Source organism: Macaca thibetana, chromosome 15, assembly GCF_024542745.1.
Source record: "Macaca thibetana thibetana isolate TM-01 chromosome 15, ASM2454274v1, whole genome shotgun sequence".
Lineage (NCBI taxonomy): Eukaryota > Metazoa > Chordata > Mammalia > Primates > Cercopithecidae > Macaca > Macaca thibetana.
The window spans coordinates 66444819-66471097 of NC_065592.1; the positions used below are offsets into that span (position 1 = coordinate 66444819).

General features: G+C 34.9%; 1 protein-coding gene across 16 annotated transcripts in view; it reads left to right on the forward strand.

The window, feature by feature from the left end:
* NFIB (nuclear factor I B) overlaps positions 1–26279 on the forward strand; it is a 242657-nt gene that overhangs the window by 197263 nt on the left and 19115 nt on the right. For 3 of the 16 annotated variants that reach the window (XM_050759586.1, XM_050759584.1, XM_050759596.1), the window contains 5 exons: positions 2007–2141; positions 7089–7273; positions 11357–11522; positions 14578–14660; positions 25448–25536. In XM_050759586.1, coding sequence (XP_050615543.1) covers positions 2007–2141; positions 7089–7273; positions 11357–11522; positions 14578–14660; positions 25448–25536 — 658 coding nt within the window. Of the gene's footprint in view, positions 1–2006; positions 2142–7088; positions 7274–11356; positions 11523–13064; positions 14661–25447; positions 25537–26279 lie in introns of those variants that run through there. The other 13 variants (XM_050759591.1, XM_050759590.1, XM_050759599.1 and 10 more) reach the window with 8 other exon arrangements.

Here is a 26279-nt window from a genome sequence, read left to right on the forward strand (position 1 = left end):
ATATTCATCCTTTAAATGCCACCATACTGAAAAATGCATATTTAATTTTATGAATGCCTTTAGCAGAATTTTTCAAATGGTAAAATGTAGTGATAATTAGTTTCTTATATTAATAGTACCATAAGGTCTTTTTCTGATTTCAAAAAAACTCAAAAGTGCAAATTGTGTACATTTTGATGTGTAATACAGTTTTTTTTTCTTTTAAGAAAGATTTATTTTCTTTTAGAGATACATGCTGAAATACTTAGAAGCAATATTGTATGATATCTGGGATTTGCTTCAAAGTACCACAGGGAAAGAAAGTGTAGATAGGGATAAAGATGAAATAAGATTTGTTATGAGTTGATCATTGCCGAAGTTGGGTTATTGGTACATGAGGATTCATTACAATTCTGTCTACTTGTGAATACAGTTAACATTTTTTATAATAAAATACAAATTTATAACATTTTACTATAAGTTGATAAACTTCCATTAAAGTCAACATAACTCAAGATGTTAAAAGCAAGGCACATCTCTAAACTCCCTATTTATTCCAACAAACTGCATGGTATAGTCTCTTAGTCAACTAAGATGGTAACAGTCTACATCACTTAATAATTTAATTGGGTGAATCCTGTTAAAATATTTATTGCTTTAGCTCTATCATGATTCTTATTTCAAGCTCTCATGATCTATCTTTTGGCAGTATTAAATATTTATGAAAAGAATGAATGAAGGAAGCCTGAAATCTCTGAATTATTTTCCTATCACATCACCTTTTGCAATTCCTTCTTACTTGTCATATCGCCTCACTAGATTTTAAGCTTTAAAGGAGCCGAAAGTGAGTCCAGTTCACCACTGTGTCCCAGGCTAGTACAGTGTGTGGCATAAATTCGGTCTTGAACAAATATTTATGGAATGAATGTATTGATGAATCTGTCTTCTAAAGTGGTCTTCATGATTTCTGTCTCTGTTTTGGCCAGTCCACCCTCCATGTGGTTTCTGGGGGGATTGCTCTAAGCTGTCATTGTGATCATGTTTCACCCATCTATGGTGTTTCTCCCATGAGGGTAAGCATTCAGATGTTTGTACAGGAAGCTGGAGACCCAACAGCCTGTGGGACCTGCCAGAGGCTTGCTCCTCTTCTTCATCTTTCACCACTCCACACACTGTTTACTTGTGTATTTTATGCCATCTTTTTTTTCTGAGCATTTCCTCTCTGAGAATGTCATCCCCATTCACATTTTGAAAATGATGCCAATGGGAAATACCTTCGTCATCCTGGGGAGACTGAGACGATCTCTGTCCTGTACATCGCAGCTGGGGATGTAACAGCAAATGCTCTCAACACACATTGTACCTCTCAACTGTTCACAACCGTTTTCTTCTCATCATTTTCCTCCTCACCAACAGTGAGCATCCCTAGAGCAGGAATTACTTTTAATTTCTTTAACATCTTCATTTTCGCGGGCCAATAGAGAAACCCAGTAAACGTTTGCAGAAAGAGCAAATAAAGGAATGTATTTTTTTGCTAACCAATTGAATGAGTTTCCCATAAAAGCTGTGAAATCAGTAATATTGTGACCAACATACCTGAAGGTTGTTTTTCACATTTGCACCAGTTGCCCTCTGTTTTCACAGTGTAGTCGCCAGATCGAAAGACAATCTTCTGAATCGTATAAATTTAAGAATGAAATGCTGAGGTAAAGAAGGCCTTTGTGTGAACCAAGGGGCTAAAGGAAACAAGACTTTGGGGTTTTTTTTTAGAAGTTTAAGATTTATTTAGTAATGGGAACAAGTCTGATGATAATTTTAATGAAAGCTTCTGCTAGCTTCCATGGAGACTGAACGAGTGTTTCAGAGCTCCAATATAGCTGGATCGTTGACATTCAGAATATATTTTGTAAAAGAGCCAAAGTGTGAGAATACTAAAATGTTGGAAGGTGAGATCTCTCATTATGTTGACATGAACCTTAGAGCTTAAGAAGGTCATAGAGCTTTGGGTTTTTCTCTGTTTCTCGCAGATATGTCTTCTCCAACTACTATGAAGAAGCCTGAAAAGCCATTGTTCAGCTCTGCATCTCCACAGGATTCTTCCCCAAGACTGAGCACTTTCCCCCAGCACCACCATCCCGGAATACCTGGAGTTGCACACAGTGGTGAGGAGTTTCAAGCATAGAGGAGAAGCCTCCTTCTTGTCTGTAGGGCCCAAACCCTTAGGGATGGAGCAAAAGTTTATAAATATAGCTATGGCAACCATATTTTCTCAACCCAAATGGGGAGGGGCACAATCCGATCAAATATTTTTTCTTCTCGATTTATGAGAAAAGATTTTCTCCAGGTGCAGTGGCTCACACCTGTAATCCCAGCACTTTGGGAGGCCGAGGTGGGTGGATCACGAGGTCAGGAGTTCAAGACCAGCCTGACCAATATGGTGAAACCCTGTCTCTACTAAAAATACAAAAATTAGCCTGGCATGGTGGTGTGTGCCTGTAATCCCAGCTACTCAGGAAGCTGAGGCAGAAGAATCACTTGAGCCCAGGAGGCAAAGGTTGCAGTGAGCTGAGATCACACCACTGCACTCCAGCCTGAGTGACAGAGCAAGACTCCATCTCAAAAAAAAATTAAATAAATAAATAAGATTTTCAAAGTCTTACAAGTAAATAATATTTATAATATGTATTTTAAAATTGCCTTTATCAAAAAGATTGTTATCCGAAGAATGTGGAAAATATGTGTACATAGCTGTCTTTATTATAGCTTCAGGATTGGTCCTGATATTTTACTAAGGAAAAGATGGAATTTCAGGTATGTTGCTGAGTTTAGAGTATTTCTAAAGGCATTAAGATACAAGGCACTATTTCTGTAGATGTTATTTTCTACATATAAATCGATATTTATCTATTTGAGAGTAATCAGAGAATAAAAGGTACTTTTCTTTGACAATTGTTTCATATGCCCAAATCCTTTGGGCTAGTACACTTGATATTGTGTCTAATATCTTAATTTAAGTAGGAAAATGAATCTAATATTTGACATTTGTACTTTAACCAACAGTTAATATCAAATCTTTCAAAAATTAAAAATGAGATACTGCTAATTATTAACACTGTATACTTTTTACCTATTGCTCTTAATTCCTAGAGAGGAGTAGACTGCATTTTATGTAGGAAAAGTTATATATATATATTCATATATATGTTAATAGTGAAACTGTTATTGGTTAAAATTTATAGTTAGGCACTTCCTCATCCTTCTAACTACTCAAATCTGGTTTTTAAATCTTTATGTAAACAATGTAACATCTTTTAAAGTCCTTATTAGCTTTGGTTTGTAAGTATATGTTGATATTTATTGGTGCTATACTTAAAAAATACATGGCCTTTATTGCTATCATTAAAATATTATGAAATTGAGAGAGGACTATACAACTTAAATGTGGTATAAGAACTTTTGCATTTATTACCTATACCATTGAGATAGGTAAAAAAAATCAATAACTGTTTCATAGGTTTGTAATGTTGAATATTTGGACAAAATTAACTGAGAAGTCAAATTACCCATAATTTATGACACCTGATAAAAATATTCTTATTTCTAACATGTGAAAAAAGTAGACAGTATATTTTTATATAATGAAACAGGAGAGACCTAGATGAGCCCCCCATCTTGGTCCTTCACCCGGTATTTGTTTTGTATCTGTATATTAGGACCTGTGGTAGGCATCTTGTTCACAAAAGATCTTTTCTGCCCTTAAAGAGTTCAGGATATAGTGGGGAGAGAATGGGGCCATGTCATTGGCTGGGCATCTAATCTGAACATGACTAGATAACCTGAAGAAGGATTAGATAACCTGAAGAAGTGTGATGGCAAAGTTCACCACAAGAAGGAACAATAAACTAGGAAGAAGAGGGGCAACCTGGGAGGCAGAGGGACATACTAGGAGGAAGAGGAGCAACATGGGAGGCATAGGGGCAAACTAGGAGGAAGAGGGGCAAGCTGGGAGGCAGAGAGGCTAACTAGGAGGAAAAGGGGCAAACTGGGAGGCAGACGGGCAAATTGGGAGGCAGAGGCAACAGCATCTATCAGTGCATTAGAGGTCATTGCAGCAGGGAACTGCCATATAGCCAAGGATCCACAAATCTCTTCTTCTGGCCAGAGATGAGGCCAAAGAAGTGATCCAGGACTCGGTTGCAGAGCACATGAGGTTGTGTGTACTGAAAAAGCTGTTGGGATTTTATTCTGGAAGCAGTAGGAAGCCATTGAAATATTTTTAGCAGAGAAGTTACATGATTGTAATGGTATTTTTAAAAAGTCATTCACGTAGCACTATAAAGAATGTATTGGAAGGAGCAAGACTGAAGGAAAGAAGACAATTAATAAGGCTTTGCAATAATGTATGCAAAGAATACAAATATGTGTGTATGTATTTATTCTTTCATAATAAAGGAAAACTTTTTTTGTCTTGTATTTTGCTTTTCTTATTTTTTTTCTTTTTCTATTTTTTTTTTTTTTTTTTTTTTTTTGAGCCAGGGTCTTACTCTGTCACCCAGGTTGGAGTGCAGTGGCGTGATCTTGGCTCACTGCAACCTCTGCCTCCCAGGTTCAAGTAATTCTCTTGCCTCGGCCTCCCGAGTAACTGGGATTATAGGCAGTCACCACCACGCCCGGCTAATTTTTGTATATTTTTAGTAGAGATGGGATTTCACCATGTTGGCCAGGCTGATCTCGAACTTCTGACCTCAAGTGATCCACTCCACCCACCTCGACCTCCCACAGTGCTGGGATTACAGCCGTGAGTCACCATGCCTGGCCTGCTTTTCTTATTTTTAAAGGACTAGAATGGCTTTTATGGAAAAGGTAGTCATTTTTACTCTCAGTTTGAAATACGATGTTTTACCCAGTTATATCAGGCCACCTACAGCTCATGCAAGCACCATGTCAGGTTGCCCGTAGATTTGAGTTCGGATTTGATTTCTGCAATTTCAGTTGAAAAGAGATCTCCTCCAGAACTGTTAAGGCCAAATTAATCTCAAAACCTAAAGGACCCAAGATGGAACTATGTTTATATCTTTCCAGGGTTTGTGTACAGGTGTGAGCAAAAATCGTGGTTAAAATGAGCTGAGATTAAGAGCACTTAGACACTAAGTAAAAGATGCCCAGTTTTTGTTAGATGTTTGTATTTCCTTAAATGATACTTTCAAATGGATATATTTCTTAAATAAAGTAATATTTCAGTAAAGAGTTTTAAGAAATATGCATTTGTTCTCTGAAATGCATACATTTGATGGAGGATGCTGAAACTTCAGTATGTAGGAAGATTACATGCGAACTTATTTAAAACATACATTTTTGTGCCTTACCCCTAGAGGTCCTGATCCCCTAGGTCTGTGTGTAGACCAAGGGGTCTGTATTGTAAGAGCAATACAGACAATTCTCAGAAACAGTGCCCTGGTGGACATTCAGAGAACAAAGTTGCGACTATAAAATTGAATTTATGTTTCTTCTATTATATACATTCTTAATTTCTTGTATTTTCTGAAAAAGTTTTTTTTGGGAGAGGTAAGCAATACATCCCACAAACAGGTCCCCCTACCCACAACCCACATAGTTTGAAAGTTGGAGATAAATCATTCCAGGTGATTTCCCTTTATAGGTTATGGTTAGAATTTATTTTTTTTCATATTCTTTGTTAAGTTGTCTCATAAAACATTAGATATTTATCATTTATAATTTCCTATCATTTGAATTGGGAAATATTAAATGGAAAGACATTTACTCTTCACTTCTACATATATTTGTTGGTAGTTTTAATTTGTATTTCTATGATTATTTCTCTCAACATTATAGAGATAATGATCACATGATTATACTCTTTCCCTGTCTTTCAAACTTAAGATTTATATTTCAAAAACTGAACAATAAATTATAAGAATACTAATGTTGAAAAGTTATAGTAAAATTGAACATTGTCCACATTGCATGTGTTTTATATAATATTTCCCTTTATAAAAATATTATAAAATATATGATTTATGGGTAGAGTGATATACTTACCTATATGAAAGTTTAAATTTTCAGTGATATGTGTTTTATTCTTGGTTTTACATTAACAATATCTTTTAAACAACATATAGTAAAAGTTAAAGTAGAAAGAAAAATAGTCACAGAATAGAGCTCTTTTGGTTTTGAAAGAAACATTTTCATTAGGAGAGTTTCCAGCTCTATGTTGCAATGTTCATAAGCATTTATACTATGACCAGACAATTAAAAATGACATGAGATGATGTTGTATTTATTGTCTTTCCTTCTAAACAACTGCCAGGTAGGATGTATAGGGAAATGATTTATTTGAAATTGAATTTCACTTTTTAAGTTTGGCAGAAAATTTGTGGGTCTTTTGCCCTCTACTTAATGCTGTGATTTGCTCTGGACTTACAAGACAAAGTGTTGTTTGTTTGTTTGTTTGTTTGAGACGGAGTCTTATTCTGTCACCAGGTTGGAGTGCAGTGGTGCGATCTCAGCTCCCTGCAATCTCTTGTCTCCTGGATTCAAGTGATTCTCCTGCCTTAAGCTCCCAAGTAGCTGGGATTACAGGCACACACCACCATGCTCAGCTAATTTTTGTATTTTCAGTAGAGATGGGGTTTTGCCATGTTGGTCAGGCTGGTCTCGAACTCCTGATCTCAGGTGATCCACCCGCCTCGGCCACCCAAAGTGCTGTTATTACAGGTGTGAGGTACTGCACCTGGCCTAAAGATTTTATAATCAAAGAATATGTTTTCAATGGGATATAAACGCTCAAAGAAGTGTTTTATCAAGTATTGACGTAACCTATAAAAGAGAAACTTATTTTGTAACCACTCACAGAGCTAGGAAGCAAGATTGTTCCTTTTCTAGAGTGATGTTTTGTCTCTGTGTAGTTAGCAGTACTGGTGTTGAGAATAAAAGTGAAGAAGTAACTTGTTTTAGGAGAGCTTGGTTACATCATGGCGACAAAAATGAATGGTTACCAGTGTTGTAGTTTCACAGCATTCTTTAGGATCAGAATGGACCAATAAGGCAACCAGCTGACGAGTCAATCTTTCCTTTTCTGTCTTCTGCAGTCATCTCAACTCGAACTCCACCTCCACCCTCACCGTTGCCATTTCCAACACAAGCTATCCTTCCTCCAGCCCCATCAAGCTACTTTTCTCATCCAACCATCAGATATCCTCCCCACCTGAATCCTCAGGATACTCTGAAGAACTATGTACCTTCGTATGACCCATCCAGTCCACAAACCAGCCAGGTAAAAATAAGAGAGAAAATAAGATTAGCACCTAAGGGAGATGGGACAGGTCTAATTCTGAGACACAAAGGTTAGTCAGACAGTGTGTCTGGCAGAACGTCAAGCCTTGAAATCCATCTTCAGGAAGTTGCTTGGTGACTCAATAAGTTTTTATTTAAAGGTGGCTGAATGACAGGTAGGAAGTGTGTTGCCCCAAAGGGTAAATTTGTGAAGATGGTTTAATGTTTTTAGATTTTCATTGACTAAAGGGAAAGTTTATGCAGAAAGTACATTGACAGGAAAGCTCTGGGCTGGAGTTCACACCTCTGAAATACCTGATTTGACACAGAGACAATGTGCTTATTTCAGGCAGGAGTAAGGTATGTGCTAAAATAAACACACACAAAAGAACTTACAGTTGTATTTGTAGACCAACTATTAGGTATTAAAATAAGCTTTGGTAATGTAAACATTTTCAGTGTTTGATGACTACTTGAATATTCTTTGTAGAGACATGACTTACATTTAATAATGAGTGACATTACTAGAAGCGTCTTTTTTTTTTTTTTCTGTAAACATTGTGCAGTGGTTTTTGGGATTCATTGTGTAAGTGTAGTGACTCATGAGCATTTCTCACTCCCCCCCAGACATGCGGTTTCTTCTACCAAGAGGTTACTTCATTGCGATTTGGTATTTAAGCGTTTTCCACAGTCAAGTAGACAGTCTTTGTACCAGACCTGGGGCTATCGATAATTGTAATATCTAAAATGTGTAATGTAATTTTGTTATTATTATCTAGTATTTAGCTTTGCTGCTTTACCTCTAAGACTCCTGTCCATTCCTTATTATACCTTTTAATACTTTGCAGATTTTTCACAAACATTCTATCATTACTACAGTGGAACACTTCCTAAAATGCTAGTAAATAGTATGTGTCTATCAATTTATAATTAGCAAAGAAAGGTGAGAAAAAAATCCCTTTGGTCTTAATTTGTTAAAATGAAACAAAATGGTCCTTTCTGAACTTTTAATTTAGAATAACAACATATCCAGGACCCTTTGGGTTACTTAAAAAGTTATCATTACTTTTAGTTTGACTAAGACATTAAACTCAATATTGAATTTTGAATTTGAAGTTAAAATTACTATTTGTATTTTAGAAGAAAATGTTAAAATGTTGTAGCACTTTTCATGACTGCAGTACTAAAGACAGCTAAGTAAAAGAGTGGGATCTTAGTATATCGTTTAGAAATAAAATTTGTTGTCAGCGCATGGATTCAGAAGTCTCAGTTCCATAGAGCATTTTGCTAGACTCAGCTGGGAACAGTGCACACAAGGTCTGATTTTAATTTGTGTAGAATTTCCATGAATAACAAAGTCTAATTAAGACATCCATTAAAAGTCCTTAACGTTAATTCAGTGTGGAAAATCTTAGAGTTCCATTGGATTTTTTTTTTTTAACTGATGTCTTAATTAGGCACTGTTAGGGGAAAAATTATGCAAATTAAAATCAGGCCCTTAGTGTTACACATTTCTTTAATTATTCAGTGCTTGTTTTACGTATATTTCAATTTCTTTATAAGTTAAGAGGGCATATTAGGTGATAATCTGCCTATATTGTTCTCAGTTTTTCTTCACTTTTCAAGATACATATCACCTTCTAAGAGAAGCATATTACTCTCATCTCAAAAAAAAAACAGCAACAAAAATCTCTCAGGATTTTGTAAAATAGGAACCGTGTGTAAGGTAGAATAATCCTTCCTAATGCTGTTAGCTTCACCTTCAGACCAGACATCTCTCTTTTCTATCTACAGTATGAAAGTTCCATCTGTTAACAGCCTTAAAAGATAGAAATTTTTAGTGTAGCTTTGTCTATTTGAACCAGTAGAAAACTAAGGAGAAAATAGCCCTCAATTCTTCTGACCCTGAGTTTTAGGAAAGTTGTCTGCATTGGCTTGAGAATTCTTTCTTTGTCACCTTTATTCTTTTCAAATGAGAGAAGTGTCTATTAATTCATGTTGTTCAGTTCCAGTAGATGAAGTTTGTAGAATGGGCAGGATAGGATAATATATTTGGTGGCAGCATTTCCTTGAAATTATTGTCATTCTGCTTTTGTTCCAGGTAGGTACTTTCAAACTGTTTTGGTGAACACTGTATATAGAAGCATTTTTACCACTGAATGTACCACCAATGATAAAATGAGATCTGTCTTCTTTCTTAGGTAGAATGTTTAAAGCACTTATTTCCAATGTTCAGATAACCAGAAATGGATGGTCTGCTATAGAAACAAACTACTTTTTCCCTTTGAAACGAAAAATGGGTCTTTATAGTTAACTATAGATTTTTTTTTAAGGAACAGTATATTTGCTTTGATTTTTAACTCCAACTCAAAACCAATTAATTTGCATTTCAAAATAGAATTCTTGGTATTTACCGTTTTAGCTCTAGAAATGGAAAAAATCAGTATTCCTTCACCATTCACCTCTAGTCAGCCGTTGCTTCCCAGTATTCTCCAGCGCTGCAGTGATTTTGATTTTTAAGATAAGCAACTGAGATGCCTTTTCCTCCCCACAGCAATTTTGAGATTAATTGCATTACTGCTGCACCAATTATAGTGAGACAGTCATGCTATTCAATGGAATATTTTGAATAAAATTAGTTTAAAGATGTAACTCTCCCATAGGTTTCCATATTGGAAAACTCTGGTCAATTTTCCTGACATCAAGTTAAATACTTAAAATTACCCATGATGAATAGTCAGGATATTCAAGAAGTCCATTTTCTTTATAGAATAAATAATGTGGCCTCTGAGGAGCCTCACCGAAGACTTAGTTCATGTCTCTAAGTCACAATATTTAAGTGTTATTAGCTCTTCATCTTTTTCTCTAAATAAATGTCTACTTGTAATTTATGTGCAGATATTTAGATAAATATTCTGCTTCATTTTTTTTTTTTTTTTGCCTTTAACAGTTCAGATTATAAAGACTATGTACTTGCTGAGAATAGCCTCCCAGCAAATTGTGATGAACACCATGCAGTGGAGAATTCCAACATGGGTATAATAAAAAAAAATAACATTCTCTGTCTAGAAAAATATATTCCACTATTTCTTCAAAGAGTGTATCCTTAGGATTTTGTTTCCTACCACGGAAACTATTTTTGTACCCAGGGGCTAAAACTCAGATAATAATATCTTTTCTATCATTGCCCAGGGGATTTTCTCAGTTAATTCCCACAAATGTCAACAATAAATGTTTTGTGTAACTCTCCATGCACCACCATGGATGGAAGAGTAACTCAAATAACAATGCTCATTTGCTTGTCCTCTGCTTCCCCTCAGTACAATTTAATTTACTTTGGAAATCTTTTATTTGTAGGTGTAAGGACAAACCTAGCTCAGCATTTTATATCATTGTATGACCTCTGAAAGTTCAGATGCTTTAAATCTCATTCTGTCTTCTTGTATTAGTAATCATCAAAAGTTGACTGTAGATCCCGGAATCTAAATTGCCTAATGTGTGCATCTGAGCACACCTGTGTGTGAGAGACCTAGAGTTTTGTATGCAGGAGAATGACTCTTGACTGTAAATGGTGAAGATTCCAGAATTCGACGTGTTTGATCTCCTAGATATTTTTGTGTCCTTTGTTTCAGTGATATTATCATGTAGGTGAAAACTGTGTTCTAAAAGCCAAAACTGACTCATTGTAGAAAATGAAGAGTGGAGAATAAGGAATCACTGGGTTCCAACTCTAGCTAGTTCAGTAAAGAATTCCAGTTTAGCCTTTGAGCTAAGCGTTTAAAACTGCACTTGAGTTTCCTGTCCTACTGCATGAAGGGATCAAGTCTACTTGGCTCTCAGGGGTGCTGTAAAGAGGAATTAACCTATACCATGACGTGCTTTGAAGATGAAAACCTTTGAAATGCTGCTGCTCCTTATTACTACCAACCATTGACCGGCCTCTCCAACTCCGACTCGAGAGGGCCTGTGTGGCGCCTGTGTGCAGTGTGCTGGATCCACACAGTCGTGTGTGCTGAGTGGACTTGTTGGACAAGATGACTGCCTTTTGGATTGCTTCACCCGGCATTCTGTTTTTGTTTTGTAGCCTAACAGCAGTGGTCAAGTAGTAGGGAAAGTGCCTGGCCATTTCACTCCTGTCTTGGCACCCTCTCCCCATCCCAGTGCAGTGCGACCTGTGACCCTGAGCATGACAGATACTAAACCCATCACTACATCCACTGAAGGTGAGGCAGCTTCACCTACAGCAACCAGTAAGTATATCTGTAGGAAATGAGAAATGTCCATCAAAGGCACCATTGGATATCTGATCCAAGGTGGAAAACACAGCAATTTTTCTAGCTACCCGACCAGATGGAGATTTCTCATTTAAGTGGAGCCAGCAGGCATGGATGTGGCCCTGCTATTACAGGCTCTCTCTTCTCAAATTCCAGTCAGTGAATCATATTTGAAAAGGGAGAAGCTCATTTGTTTAAGTGAACAGCTGTAACAAAAATAATAAGTCATGCCTGCTTGTTCAAGGTATACATTGAAATTGCACTGAGTAACATAACGCAGAATACAAAGTTTTCCTATCACCCAAAGAGAGATTAGATAATTCCTGCTTATTGGAGCATTCCTATAGAAATCAAGCCCCTTCACAAAGCAGATGGATTCAATGCCTCTGTAAGGTAATTGCATGTTTACATCATTGTAGGTTATGTCATTGTTAAAAACAGACACATAATGTTGGGAACAGATGAGAACATTTCAAAACTTAGTATTAGGCACATGTAAGCTACCTGTACTTTCATTATCTGCAACCTTTTTTTTTAAAACCTTTTTATTATTTCACCTATCATGGTACATCAAATACTGTGCTTTTTAGTGTGGACATAACATTTAAATGTCAGAGATTTAGCCAGTGAACCTTCCTAACACATACCAACAAGCCACATCATTCCTTTGTTTTTTGATGTAAAATACTCAGAAGTATAGAAGAAATTACTTTTGAGGTGGTTTCACCCAACTGTCAGCTTCTTAGTGCTGGAGCTGGAATGTACAAATTGGTGAAGTAGAATGGATAAAGCTATGGAATTGGTGGAATTAGCCTGCACCTCACCAATTATACAGATATCTTAAATTCAAATATTTTATTTTTCTTTCTTAGAGCAAGAAAATCCCCATGATCTTGAAATTTCCATGTGAATCAGAGACAATCAGAGGCATGCACTACTGGCTCTTTCTCAGCCATTGGAAAGATGCTCTTTTTTTTTTTTTTTTAATGGTTTCTAAAAGACTACAAAGGAACCCTATAAGAAAAATGGACAATACTTTGTACAGTGAATTCAGCATTTCTTTCTCAAAATTCATGAGTCCTGTAAATTAATAAGTTCCTATAGGCTTGTAATACCCATCAGTAATTCTTAATGCTTAGAACACTTCCCTGAATGCACAGATGGATGCGACCCACTCAGGAAAATCTAAAAATTATTTTGTTCTAAAAGTTTGCTATGTGCATTACAGTCACCAAAACACTAAGTACTAATTTTAAAAGTGGATGTCTTGACATCTTTGAGCAAGCAATGTCAGCAATTTAAATAAAAGCACATAGAAAACAGATTTTTTTTTAAAGTAGTTGAAAGATTATCACAGGATAAATGATCAAAACCAAGTTCTAGAAACTCTGATGCCTACTCTTATGAAGTTATTAATAGAAGAGATTCAGGAGAGGATCAGACCCAAATGATCACAGCTCACTTATGGGAGTACCCTCAGCCTGTTTGTTAATGAATTGTTTTTATACTTACATACAGGTTGTTCAAAAAGGGATCTGATTTGACTAGTAAAATTACAAAATATTCAAAAGGAATATCTTGGTTGTATAAAGATGGCTGCATCAGTCCATTTTCCACTCCTACATAAAAGAAACATAGTGAGTAGTTTTTCTTTCCTATAAACAAGCTTGTAGCTCCAGTTTCCTAGGCACCACCAGTAATAAAAGGCTGATCATTGAATTGATACAGTAGTATGGTTAAAGAAAACACAGAAGCCAAGGAAAGCTCTTCCTCATAGTTGAAAAGAAAAAGCAGCATAGATTTGGTGCTCTTCTGTAAGGGTGAGGCTCCTCTCCGGCTGTCTGTGAGGTGTGGTGAATTCCAGAGACTTGGAGCTTGAGTAAGGATCACTGGTTGCTGATGACTGCCTTGCATGGCCCCTTATTCAGGAGCAATTAAAATATGAATTGTGAGCATCTTCACTGTTTTTAAAAAGTTGACCTAAAAAAGCTTCCATGGATCAAATTCTGCAGTCCTTTAAGTGAACAAGGCAGAATTAATATATTGGTTTTAGAAAGCCAGCCCATTTAAAATGAAGCCTGGATTCTTCATTAATCTGGTGGTTTTAAACCAAACAGTGTAGCTTTCTTCACAACAATAAAGGTAATATATGGTAATATGGAGCAGTGGGATTGCCTAATTCTGGGATGATACCTTACTCCTTTCCTTGTGAAAAATAACAAAAGTCTTTAGGAGTAGCTCCCTATTCATTTTTTTTGTGTGTGTGTATGTGAAAAATTTACTCTCTACCAAAAAGCAAAAAGCAATTGTACAAAAAGTACTTGCAAATGAGACTCTAACAATATAAGGAATAGTCACCATATATACTTACTACCTAGTGGCCAACTATTTAAAGGGTGCATCAGCTTCCTTCCTGGATCAATTACAAGAAATTGATTTTTGTATTTGTGCTAATGGGAAATATTTTTTTCAAAAACATTCCTATCAGACTGGAGGCCATTTTCACAAGTAAAATACCGAGCTAATTCATTCTACATGATATAGGCTCCTCCTTCATGATAGTAAGATTTGATTTCCTTTTTAGCAAGACTTTTAAGTAAGACATTTTCCATCCCATATCATTAAGCACATCTGCTTAAATTCCATCATTAAAAACTGTCACTTTTTCCTGGTGGACTTTCAGTCTGCTTTACATTTAGAATCATATACCATCATTGATTATTTCATATTAGACAACTAATATCTGGTGAAAAAGTACAGCAGGACAGTTACTACAGCATGTAAGTGTGAGACACCCACACTGAAGTATGAGATCTGCTTTACTGGATAGATTTTTTAGGGGGAATAAACTAGTTGATTTGAAATCAATTATTATTTCTTTTCTATCACTTGGTATTTACTTAGAAGAGAAATGAAGACACTTTTTTTTTTTGGTTGCAAATCCCACTTCTCTGGGTTTCTTATACATGGACAGGGTGTTCGTTCTGATAGTTCACAATTTTTATCTTTGTTTTTGTTCTTCCTTAATCAGCCTACACAGCCTCAGGCACATCTCAAGCCAATCGATATGTGGGACTAAGCCCAAGAGACCCATCCTTCCTACATCAGCAACAGGTGGGCAAGTTTCACCCAGGTGTGACGGTGTAGCCACGCTTTCGCTTCCGTGCTTCTCCATGTTGCCTCTCAGATCCGGACTCAGAAGGGGGCTCCCGGGATTTCTGAGACCAAAACTGATCATTTCATTTCCCAGAATTTTTTCTCATTGATCCTTTGTTTCTCACCTCTTTGAGCAGAGTTTCTCAAATTGGCTCATGACCTTTTCCATCTCTGTAGCATATATTGATAACATCCATGAGTAATAGTGTTTCAGCCAAAGTGTATTTTTCTCAGTCTCATTGGCTATTGAGAACTTCCTAGACTATAGCTTTCAAAGACAAAAACTGCAAACTGTTTTAAAAGCCAACTAGAATAGAAGCAGTATATAATTCGAGTTTTTGAGTGATTTCGTATTTTCCAGATATTTTGCTCTTCACATTTGTATTTTAGTCCAAGATGATGAGTTATGAAGCTAAAATCTCAGGCGACACTTCATTCCTATTTTAATAGCTTTAAATTGGTTTACTGATTTCAGATGTGATAAAACACTTTTTTTGGTTCTGCTTTCTTACATCATTTATGTTTCTAGTCGCATTTTAAATTTCACATCTCATTAATGCTGTAAATTTAATGCAAATGAAGTGTTTACCCAAACTGTGAAAATATACAGCCAGGATTAATGGTGACTTATAAACAAATCAACCACAGTCAAAAGCATGGACCATACCAGTATAGAAATCCCACAGTTCTAGTTACAGGATAACAGAAATAATTCTAAACAGTTCCAAATTTAAATATATTTTATGATGCATATGTTTGCTGCTCTCAAGTTATGATAGCAGAGCAGTTTGAAATTAACAGTATGCAAAATATTACATAGGGGAAAATTAGGCTATAATAAATAATAAAGAGCTGGTGTTAACTAACTTGCTCTATATTTATAAATTGCCTGTGCATATATGAGTTTTTGTATAGGTAGTAAGATACTTTTGCCCACTTCGTTCTAGATCTGTTCACCTCACATACCCTTGTTGTGGCCTACCTCAACTCTGCTTGGTGTAGAGTTCTCAAGTCCTTTCCAGTTGCAGCCCAAGGGGGCAGACTGCATATTAAAGGTCACCACATGCAGAGCTCAGAGAAAATCATAAAGATGATAGCTTATTCAGGATACTTGATGTTTTGCCAGGTTTAAAAAAAGCAAAACAAAATAAACCAAAAGAGTGAGAACTAACTGAAAACATCTGTACACAGTTATGAAAATACCAAATAATAATTAGTGGTTTTGCCAGCCATTGGCTTTTCAACATAATTCTCTGGAATGTTGCTTTTTTTTTTCCACCTCTAAAATTGCTATAATATGAAATGAGTTATAATTACTATAATATGGTTCTATTTGACAAATGTATGTGTCCATTGTATTTTTTAAAAATCATGCAGGATGTATAGGTTTGGAAACTTGTTCTTTTAAAAATCATTACACATATTCTCAGGAATACTTTTCTCATGGGACTTGCATTATTCTTTATGACACATCTCTAATTTCCAGTTAATTTTTAATTCATAAAACATGCCTCCATTATTTAAACCTTTAACCCCAAATGCTAGTTAGAATACTCTAACCAGTTCCATGTATTTTGAGGCAGCCTTCCTCCTCCACTACCCTAACCTATGGCAGCTTTAATTTTCTTACCCCTTATGATAAATGTTGAAACCTCATGTAATTATGATTACAAAAGTCCGTTAATATAAGAGTTACTTCTCCTTTCACATATCTAAAAATACATCAAGAAAACTTAACAAGCATCATGAAAATATGAATTTTAATGTAGATAGCATTCTGGCACATGATATATTTTAAAAACTATGAGTTCTAGAACTATAAACTATTTTAAAATCAAAGAAGACAGCCACTTATTTAAGTGGACAACATTGAATCAAGACCACTTACAATATGAATACCTTTTGTTCAGTCAACTATGGTTAATACTTATGGAATACATGATATATATTAATCCTTGGAAGCAAAAAAAAACCCATATGTTCTTTATAGCTAAAAATGTTAAGTACCATGTAGATAGATAATTTGTCCTCTATATGTAATAAAAGAGTTAGTGCTTTTTAATTGAAGAAGCCCATATATGCTTTATTTTATAATGAACTCCAGCTTTGAGGCATGCAGAAAATACCTATAAATGCATATCTTGCTATAGATGTATAGTAGTAAACTAAGGCTAGAGTCAAAAGCCTATTCATTTTAGCTTTTCAAATTTTAAAAGAATTATAGAAATGAAGTTTTATGTTTACTATCCAGGAATAAAGAGACAGAAATTGTTTAAATGACTTCAGCAAAGATTATTCTTTCCTACAGTAGAAATGAGATTGATTTACTGTGTCCTTTCATTACTTTGCAAAGATTTAAAAGAGACTACTCTTCTAGAGGCAGTTTCTCAGTGCATTTGGTTTAAAGCACTCAATGATGAATGAAAAGGAAAATCAAGGGGTACATGAAATAAAGGTAATCAATCATGTTATATTAGCTAGAAGAAATTCAAAATTAGAAAGGCAGTGCTTTAGTCTGAGAGGCTTCTTTTAAACATTCCCTATAGCCTTTAATATACATGACCCTTTAAGAATAAATATCGTCACCAGGTACATTCTTCAGTTCATGGTGGCTGCTTTGTAAAGATCTATCCTTTTAGATTATGAAAAGTACTGATGTGTAGTTTTGAATGTTGTTTTTTTCTTAGAAAAGAACTTCAATACAGTCTACATAAATTAGAGTTAATGATAAATTTAAAGTGGTTGTGTAATTTTGACTATTTTATAAATAATCTTTCCACAAGATGATACTACAGTGGAGTTTCCAATATGGTCATTTTCTAATACATAAGCATACTAGCATTATCAAATTAAGATGAAAAGCTTTATAATGTTAAAATGAACCCTGTACTTCACCTGTAAGAGTAATACATTCATATTGTCAAATCTGAATACTAAAAGTATACACTTTTATATCATTTACTTGGTACACAGACAATTGTTATTAGTAATTATACATCTTTTTGCTCCTTTTTATAATAATTATTGCTGATGACATTGGTTGCTAACTGCTTGGGAATACTAGTTTATTCTGACTGGAAGGAAGTTCACCTATCATTGAAAATAGATCTCATTTGAATCTAAAAATAAATTCACATAGTCATGAAGACTATTTCAAAAAGGTTCATGTAAACCAGTTGATAATCTGCCATTAAAAATAATCCTGTCTAATCAGTCATAACAGTCAGCACCATACCAGCTGATCAGTATTTGACTTTAGACTTTTTTCTTTATCTCTTAACACAATCTTGAATCCTTTTCAAGTTTAGAACTAGTCTGTCTTTGGGATTATTGGCTTAGTTATTGCATTTGCTATTGGCATGGGGGAAATCTTAAAATCAGAACTTCAACTGGAGCTTCATTCTTCTTTTCTATTGGAAGATGGTTTTGGTGGCTTGAAGAACTCATGGGTCCTGCTTTGGCAAACTGAACTCATTAGTCTCTGCTGAGAAATGTCTTTTTATGGTTTGGAACATTTTCAGAAATGTGGAACACCCCCCCTCCTGCGACTTAACTTCATAGAAGTTTAGTAAAATGTAGTATATCCTTTTCTCTCTCATACGTTATAATTCATGAACACATTGTGCAAATTCATTATGATAGGAAATGAAGGAACCACATTTCCCAAATTTTATCTCCCTGAGAAAATGGGAGCTATCAGAGTGTTGGATGTTGCTTAGAAAATATAGAAATTATTTTATAATTCAGTATAACGATTTTAGCATGGATGAATAATATGAGACAACTTACTTGAATTAGCACCAGTTTCTTATCTGGTCAACCTCATAGTGAGTTGCTAATTTCAGGCCTCCTTCCTTTGCTATCATAGAAAGTTTGGTAGTATTAATACAAGAGAATCTGGCTAATTTGATTATCACCATTACTTTTGAGTCTAAGGTCATAATAGGAGCCTAAATTATTACTGTTGTACATCAACATATATTTAAAAATCTCATTGTAAGTTGGAAATAAAAGTTTGCAGCTAAGAAACTTCTTGTTTAGAAATAAAATTTCACCATTCGAACAAGCCATTAAAGTACATATTAATTTTTGATGTATATTTGAGATTTGAATTGAATAAATTAGGAGCCCACTTTTGCCTTCCCTAAGTGAGACAATAAAGTCAAGTAAAGTCTAGTTTATAAGAAATCAGTCTTATTTTCATAATCTCAAATTATAATATCCTGACTATACATATATTACCTATAATAAGAGCTAATGAATCAGTGGCCTGATCAATTCAGGTCTTTGCATTACTTCTCACAATTGCATGGATTTTATTGGTGCTTGGGCTTCAGCATGTTACATCTCTTGCATGACTATATAATGCTGTTATTTGAATTTCAATTACTCGTTTAGTTTATATTTAAATTGTTTCAACACTTTTCTTATACACTTTTGTTTTTAAAACTAGAATTTGAAAGTACTTCTCATTGCACTGAAAATTTCTGTTACACAAAATGGCCTTTTTAAGAAATTACCTCTGTAGGATTTTTAAAAAAATAAGATATTAGTTTAAATCTTCTTATAATATTTGTCGTGGCAAATGGCAAAGCCAAAGCTTGGTACTGCCACTGGAAAGGTAGTCATTTATTAGAGGCAAGCAATTAAAAGGACACAAGTGGACTATCAACAAACTTTTCAATACAGTCAGGAAGCAGGCTATCAACACTTGGGCTGTTCTTATTGTGTCTGTTATCATAATTGACAGCTTGACGTAAAACGCTATCACATGACTTCTGGGTAGGTATGTAAGTGGATAAGAGGTCACTTTTCACGTATGCTAGCTTGAAAGGAAACACATTTAAAGGAAGTTTCAGTCGAAATAATGGCTATGCAAATGTTTAGCTCTTTCGCTAGTTCTTAAATTCAAACAATTCTTCTATTGTCTGTCTTTTGTCATTCACTGGTTTGTTCACTTACCTTTACTGGGAATCAAAGACTAATATCCAGAAAAGCTGTTCTAATTGATGTAAAAGTAAAATTAAGTTTTATGTAACCTTAAATTTTAATCAACAAAAACACAAGTAAAAAATTATCTTCTTTTCTGAAAATATTAACTTAAAAAGAATCTAAGTTGAATCAGGGAGGTAGAGGGAATTCTGAAGGTTATATTTACAGATACCTTAGCTTTAAATATTCTTGAGCTGCACATGAAGGACAGGGTAGGAAAGGAACAATGACAGGCAACTGGTATAGTGGGTGAGAACCAGGGATTAGGAGTCAGAAGGTTTGAGTTTTAGTGTTGATGTGACAGGGCATTTCTAACCTTGGACAAGTCCTTAAACCTTGGAAAGGAAAATGAAGAGGTTGAACTTCATGAGCTCCAAAGTCCCTTAAAGCCTTAAAATTTACAAGTTATAGTAGCTTCTAATGGAAAAAAAAATTCATTTTCTAATACTCATCTTATGATTTATGGTTTATAATGTTTATTCTGCTCATGGACTATGCATACTCATTTAAGTTAATTCTACTTCTGCTAATTAAATTAAATATCAAGAAACATGGGTTTCAGAAATTGGCTTTAGAAGTGACTTTTAAGATACGAGGATGATCTTGAGTATCTTTCTTTTTTCTTGTTTTGGTTTTTTCTTTTTTTTTTTTTTTTGCATGTGTTACATGTGAAACATACAACACAATTTTATTCTGACCATTTTTCTTGTTCATACCATTCCTTCAGAGGTTACATAGTATTCATCCAGAGACCATTTAATTTGCTCCATGTAGGTAATTAATAATAGCAATAAAATAAAATTCTCCTAATCCAAAGTATTAATATTGCAGTGTTAATCCTTTTGAGCATCTGTCTTCCCCCGCAAAAAGAACCTCCACCCCTCAAAAATCTGTTTCCTTGAGGGTCTGGAGAAATGAAGAAACACAAGAAAACATAAAACATACCTTTCAAGGTGTTCTCCTGAGGGTCATTGTAAACTTAAAAAAGTGAGAAGGTAAATTTGCCTGTGTTGATTGTTCTGTTCACAGTTTAATGGTTTATTGGTTCAATAGAGATTTGTTGTCATCATAGGAACTGTTAGTACATCAGCCTGTTTGCTGAGTCTAGCAAAGTAGAACATTTTGCTTACCTTCTTTCTTTTGTTCCCAAAGCTAATTGCTGTGCATTTAACAAAAGACCCTGTTAATAACAAAGGAGAACCCCCATTTGAATAAACAAACTATTAGTCTGAAGTCACAAGCAATATTAATTCTTTATGGTTATCTGCTACTTACATGATTATTTGAGTATAGTTTAGGAAAGGATAATGATCCAAATCTTAGATGTTTCCCCTTTATGTAGCCATTTGAGAGGAGCCAGATGGCCCCTATCCTTTTACTTTTTTTCTTTGAAGCAATCTGATTTGAGTTGGGCCAGGAACAAGGTTCTCCTTCCAGAGACCATAGAACTCCACCCTAAGAACATGCAGTGAAAACTTCACCTTCACTTCTTCCTTAGTTGTTTAAACTGTTCCAACCTTACCCCTTTACTGATAGCTTTTTTGAAAGATAATCTTACTTTCTTACTTCACCTTTTGTTTGGTTTTGAAATTCTGGGCATTTTCTCGACAATAGAATTTCGTATTGGTACCTGCATATAAATTAAAGGATTAAAATGATTTATATGAGTGCATTTTTGTAAGGATATGCATATGATCAGTTCTTTTTTAGAGTCTATATTGTTACAAAAATAAGTATTGTTCCCCACCTCCACATAAAAACAGATAATTCTAACAGACTAAATTTCTAACCTGAGTGGCACTTGGTATTTTAAATTTGATTACTATTGAGAGAAAAAAGCAATTTCCTATTTCTTAATGAAAAATACTTGGAAAAATTTTTAGAGCTTTCTTAAAGCTTTGAACTTAGGAAAATTCTATATAAATGAAAGGCATGTATTTATGTGCCACTTAAAATTAAAGTTTTAAAATAAAAAAAGAGAATTTACAGCTGAATTATCTAACACTGATTCTGTCACAGGACAGAAACTAAGGAATCACCACCTCAAACTCAAAAAAGATTATCACCTATTATGTTAAACTTATTTAAAGCCTAATGTAAAATTATTTTTTATTAGGAAAACCGAATTACGCTAATGGCAAGAATATGTAACATGACCCCAAAAGAAGCTTAAATACGTGTAGTATTAACCTTTTAATATCTAGAGTCTGTTCAAAATTTGCTTGCTCAGGAATATCTTGGTCAAATAAGATTAGAAATTGATTTTCTTAGGAATTACTATCATGGAAATCTTTGGTGAATAAGTGATTTCTATTTTAATGATTTAATTGCTTCCTCCACCCATACCATCACTTTAAAATTTCGCTTTATCAGGGAGTTTGTTAGTTCCAAGATGCTTTATGACCAAGGTTTATTAATTGAAAAAAACCAACATGAAGAGAGAGGCTCTTGCTCCAGTAACCTGGCTTAAGTTATAGCGTGTCTTCTCAGGAACGTCAAGAAAGGTTGATAATGGTAGTGCACAATCTAAACAGATAAATAAATTTATAATATTTTACATTTTTAGTAACTAAAAGGAAATTCAATACTAATTAATATATTGCCAATTTCTTCGGCATTAAATTATTGCTAAATACATTTATTGTTTATTTTGTATGTACTTAAGCATATTTTTCCATTTGGGAGAAAATATTTCTATTGCATGTATCTTAAATAGATGATAATGAATAGCTGTAGTCAGGTTTATCCCCTTTGAGACTACTTTTAGAAAAGTCCCAAAATATGTTCATTTTTAAGTGTGCAGCGTATGGTCAAAGATAGCCCACTTTACATTTTTTGGGGTGGTAAAACAGACAGACAAAATATTAGCAACATTAACAACAAAAAAACTAACTAATTTACAATACATCCTTCTGAGGAGATGTGGTCCTGCAGTTGTCTATGGGACAATAAGCCAATCACTGAGTGGTATTTAGATTCCCCTGGCTTTGTGAAAGCATATTATTTTTCTAAAAACTTCTCCAACCTAAATTGAGAGCCCCATAGATACTAATCTGAAGTTAATAATTAACACAATTAATGTGTTATACCTAAATATACATCTCCCCTCTTCTGAATGTTTGATTCAAAACTAGCATTTTCCCTAGCCAGGCAACATAGCAAGATCTTGTCTCTACAATTAAAAAAAAAAAAAATTAGCCAGGCATGGTGGCCCGAACCTGTAGTCCCAGCTACTCAGGAGGCTGAGGTGGGAAGATCACTTGATCCCTGGAGGTTGAGGCTGCAGTGAACCATGATCGTACCAGTGAACTCCAGTCTGGGCAACAGAGGGAAAGCCTGTCTCAAAAAACAAACCAAATAAAACTTAAACAAAACCCTTCCATTTTCATTGACTACAGTAGAATCAGTAAGTGATTAATCAATAACATTATTGTTGTACAAAACCAAGTTTCTTGAACTGTTTTTTGATTGTTTTCATTGTACTTTTAAAACTTGTATTTTTAAATAGACCATTGTTTTACTGTAAAAAACAAAACAAAACAATTTGCCCCATCACACTAAATTTGATTAGACAACCCATTTTGGGGACTTTTAAGAAATCTTGCCATGTTGCTTCCCACTAGACTGAACACATTTACTTCTTTGAAATGTTCAAAGTATGTCATTTGATGTAAAACAAAGCAAGTATACTTTTTTTTCCTTCATGCGAGTATTTTGTCCATTTTAAGAATATTTATGACCGGGTACCGTGGCTTATACCTGTAATCCCAGCACTTTAGGAGGCCGAGGTGGGTGGATCACTCGAGGTCAGGAGTTTGAGACCAGCCTGGCCAAAATGGCAAAACCCCATCTCTACTAACAAAAATTAACTAGGCATGGTGGCGCACTCCTGTAATCCCAGCTACTTGGGAAGCTGAGGCAGGAGAATTGCTTGAACTTGGGAGGCGGAAGTTGCAGTAAACTGAGATGGCGCCACTGCATCCTAGTTTGGGTGGTGAAATGAGACTGTGTCTCAAAAAAAAAAAAAAGAATATTTATTTTTCTTTCTAATTTATTTACTGATTTATGACTTCTTTATGACATATATCCTGAGCAGAATCTACATGTCTATCAATCTGTTGATCTATCTATGTATATGCAGGGAATTTTTTCAGTTCTTTAGATCATAAAATCACTTTTACTTGAAATCCTGAAATATGCAAATAATTAAAACACATGGTTTGGAAATTTTAGCTAGTTATTTTTGGAGCCTCATAGATCTACAGAAAAATGAGCAAAAACTATCTTTCTAAAACTCCTGAATCACTATTACTTAGTGTGTGCAGAAGCTCGAGAGTCTAAAAGGGAAAGTGAAGATTTTTTTTTTTTTTTTTTTTTTTTTTTTTTGAGACGGAGTCTGGCTCTGTTGCCCGGGCTGGAGTGCAGTGGCCGGATCTTAGCTCACTGCAAGCTCCGCCTCCCGGGTTTACGCCATTCTCCTGTCTCAGCCTCCCGAGTACCTGGGACTACAGGCGCCGCCACCTCGCCCGGCTAGTTTTTTGTATTTTTAGTAGAGACAGGGTTTCACCGTGTTAGCCAGGATGGTCTCGATCTCCTGACCTCGTGATCCGCCCGTCTCGGCCTCCCAAAGTGCTGGGATTACAGGCTTGAGCCACCGCGCCCGGCCGAAGATTCTTAATAGCCTATTTTTTTGGACCATAACATTATCAGAAATGTTTAAAATCGTTTATTATAAATTTTAGATTTATGATAATTTATGGTATTTTGGTTCCAGTCATCATCTGGAAATTCTCACTGAAAAGCAGCAAACAAGGTTTAGTGGATTACTGTGCAGAAGTCATCTTTTCAGTGTAAGATGCTGTTAATTTACAGTGTGGCCATCTGAAGGTTAAAAACTGTGATTTTCTAGTGTGTTCCCCCCCCCAACCAGATAAGTTTACTTTCTTAAGAATAAAAATAAGCAATATATCTTTTCAATAAATCTGCTAGCACTGTAGGGCAGCTGTTAACCAAGCAGAGCTGGATAGGGTTACTCGAACAGTCTCTGAAGGGCAGAGCTGATGATTCGGAGATCTGGGAAGAATTTGTTTCAGCTTGTATTCAGTGCATTCCTCACTTTCTTCAGATGTAGTAAAGTATTTTAAATGCCATTACTCTGAGTTTAAAATAAAACTAGAAATGGTTATCAACTCTTTCTAAACAATGCCAGTTTAAGCAAAACAAAATTAGTAAAAGGTTAAAACTGAAGACCTTGATGCTTCTAAACACAAGTTAGGGTGAATGTTTATAAGGTTGGCCTTTCTCCTCTAAACTGCATGTCTTCTATGTTTTGCAAACTGCATGCTTAAAGTTATTGATTATTTTATTCAGTGCAGATTATTTGGTGTGATGCATAGAAAAAAGCATTTTTATTTTCTTTCTAAAATATATCTCTCTATTGAACATTAACGTTTGCTTTTATTCCAGCTCAATTTGTACTCTAATAATGGCTAATTGTTATGTTCTAAGCACTTGTTTCTCTTGTATGCTTTAATTAATAGAGAAGCATATTGCAATAGCTTTTTCTAAAAAAGAGTCTAGGAATTTTGCTTTTCAAGAATAAGATTTTCTTTTGCTTTTTTTTTTTCTTTAAGTTGCCTCTTGGGAAAGTAAGGTTAATGCCATGTACAGTACTAGTTTGCATGTGTTCATTTAAATACTAAAAACTGTAGTACTGCTCGATCCATATCTGACTGCTAGGTTTCAATTGACAGCTGAGGATTTGTGACTGGACCATGAATCAAAACGGCAGGCATTTATACCCCAGTACCAGTGAGGATACATTGGGAATTACTTGGCAAAGGTAACATTTTAATTATTTCCAACCCTACACTTACACCTAAAAATTACATGAGCTATAGTGTTTGTTTTTAACCAGCTTTACAGAAAATATATGTTGAAAATTTAGTTGTTTTGGCTATGCCATTCTTCTTTCCCTGTCCTCCTCCTTTATTTCTTATGTAAATGGAACATCAAATTAAGTTGGGACTATAGTATATGCTTACTGATCATTGGAATTTTTTAATGCTATAAAATGTTTTCTACAATTTATAATATTTTTGGTCGGGGAGGGGGTGGAATGTGACATTTAGATTTTAGGACCTGAAAAGTGAAATCACAGCTTTAGCGAAGATTTTTCAGCTACCTGAGGATAAAGCATTGGTTTTCACGTTGTAGATTTTTCTTATTTTGACTCTTTCCCCTACTGCTAATTCTAAGCCATTTCACTATTCATTTTTTCCCCTGTTGTAGGGAAAAACTAGTAAAAAAAAATTTGGTTAGTCAATTTAACTGTTATTGACAGCACCCATACATTTCGGAGTAGGAAGATTGTTGGAATCAGTAGCTGAAGAAGGAATTTGTTAAAGTTTTAATTTCTGTTTGTATACTGCTGTGATTCATGGAAGATTGACTTTATTTGGTTGGCTGAGGAAGCTATTCTAAAACTTCATTTTCAAAACCAGTTCTGATATTGTTTCATGCATTGCCTTTAGAAAGTAAGCAATTCAAAGTCAGCTGCTTCTTATGTATCATTTATTTTATTTA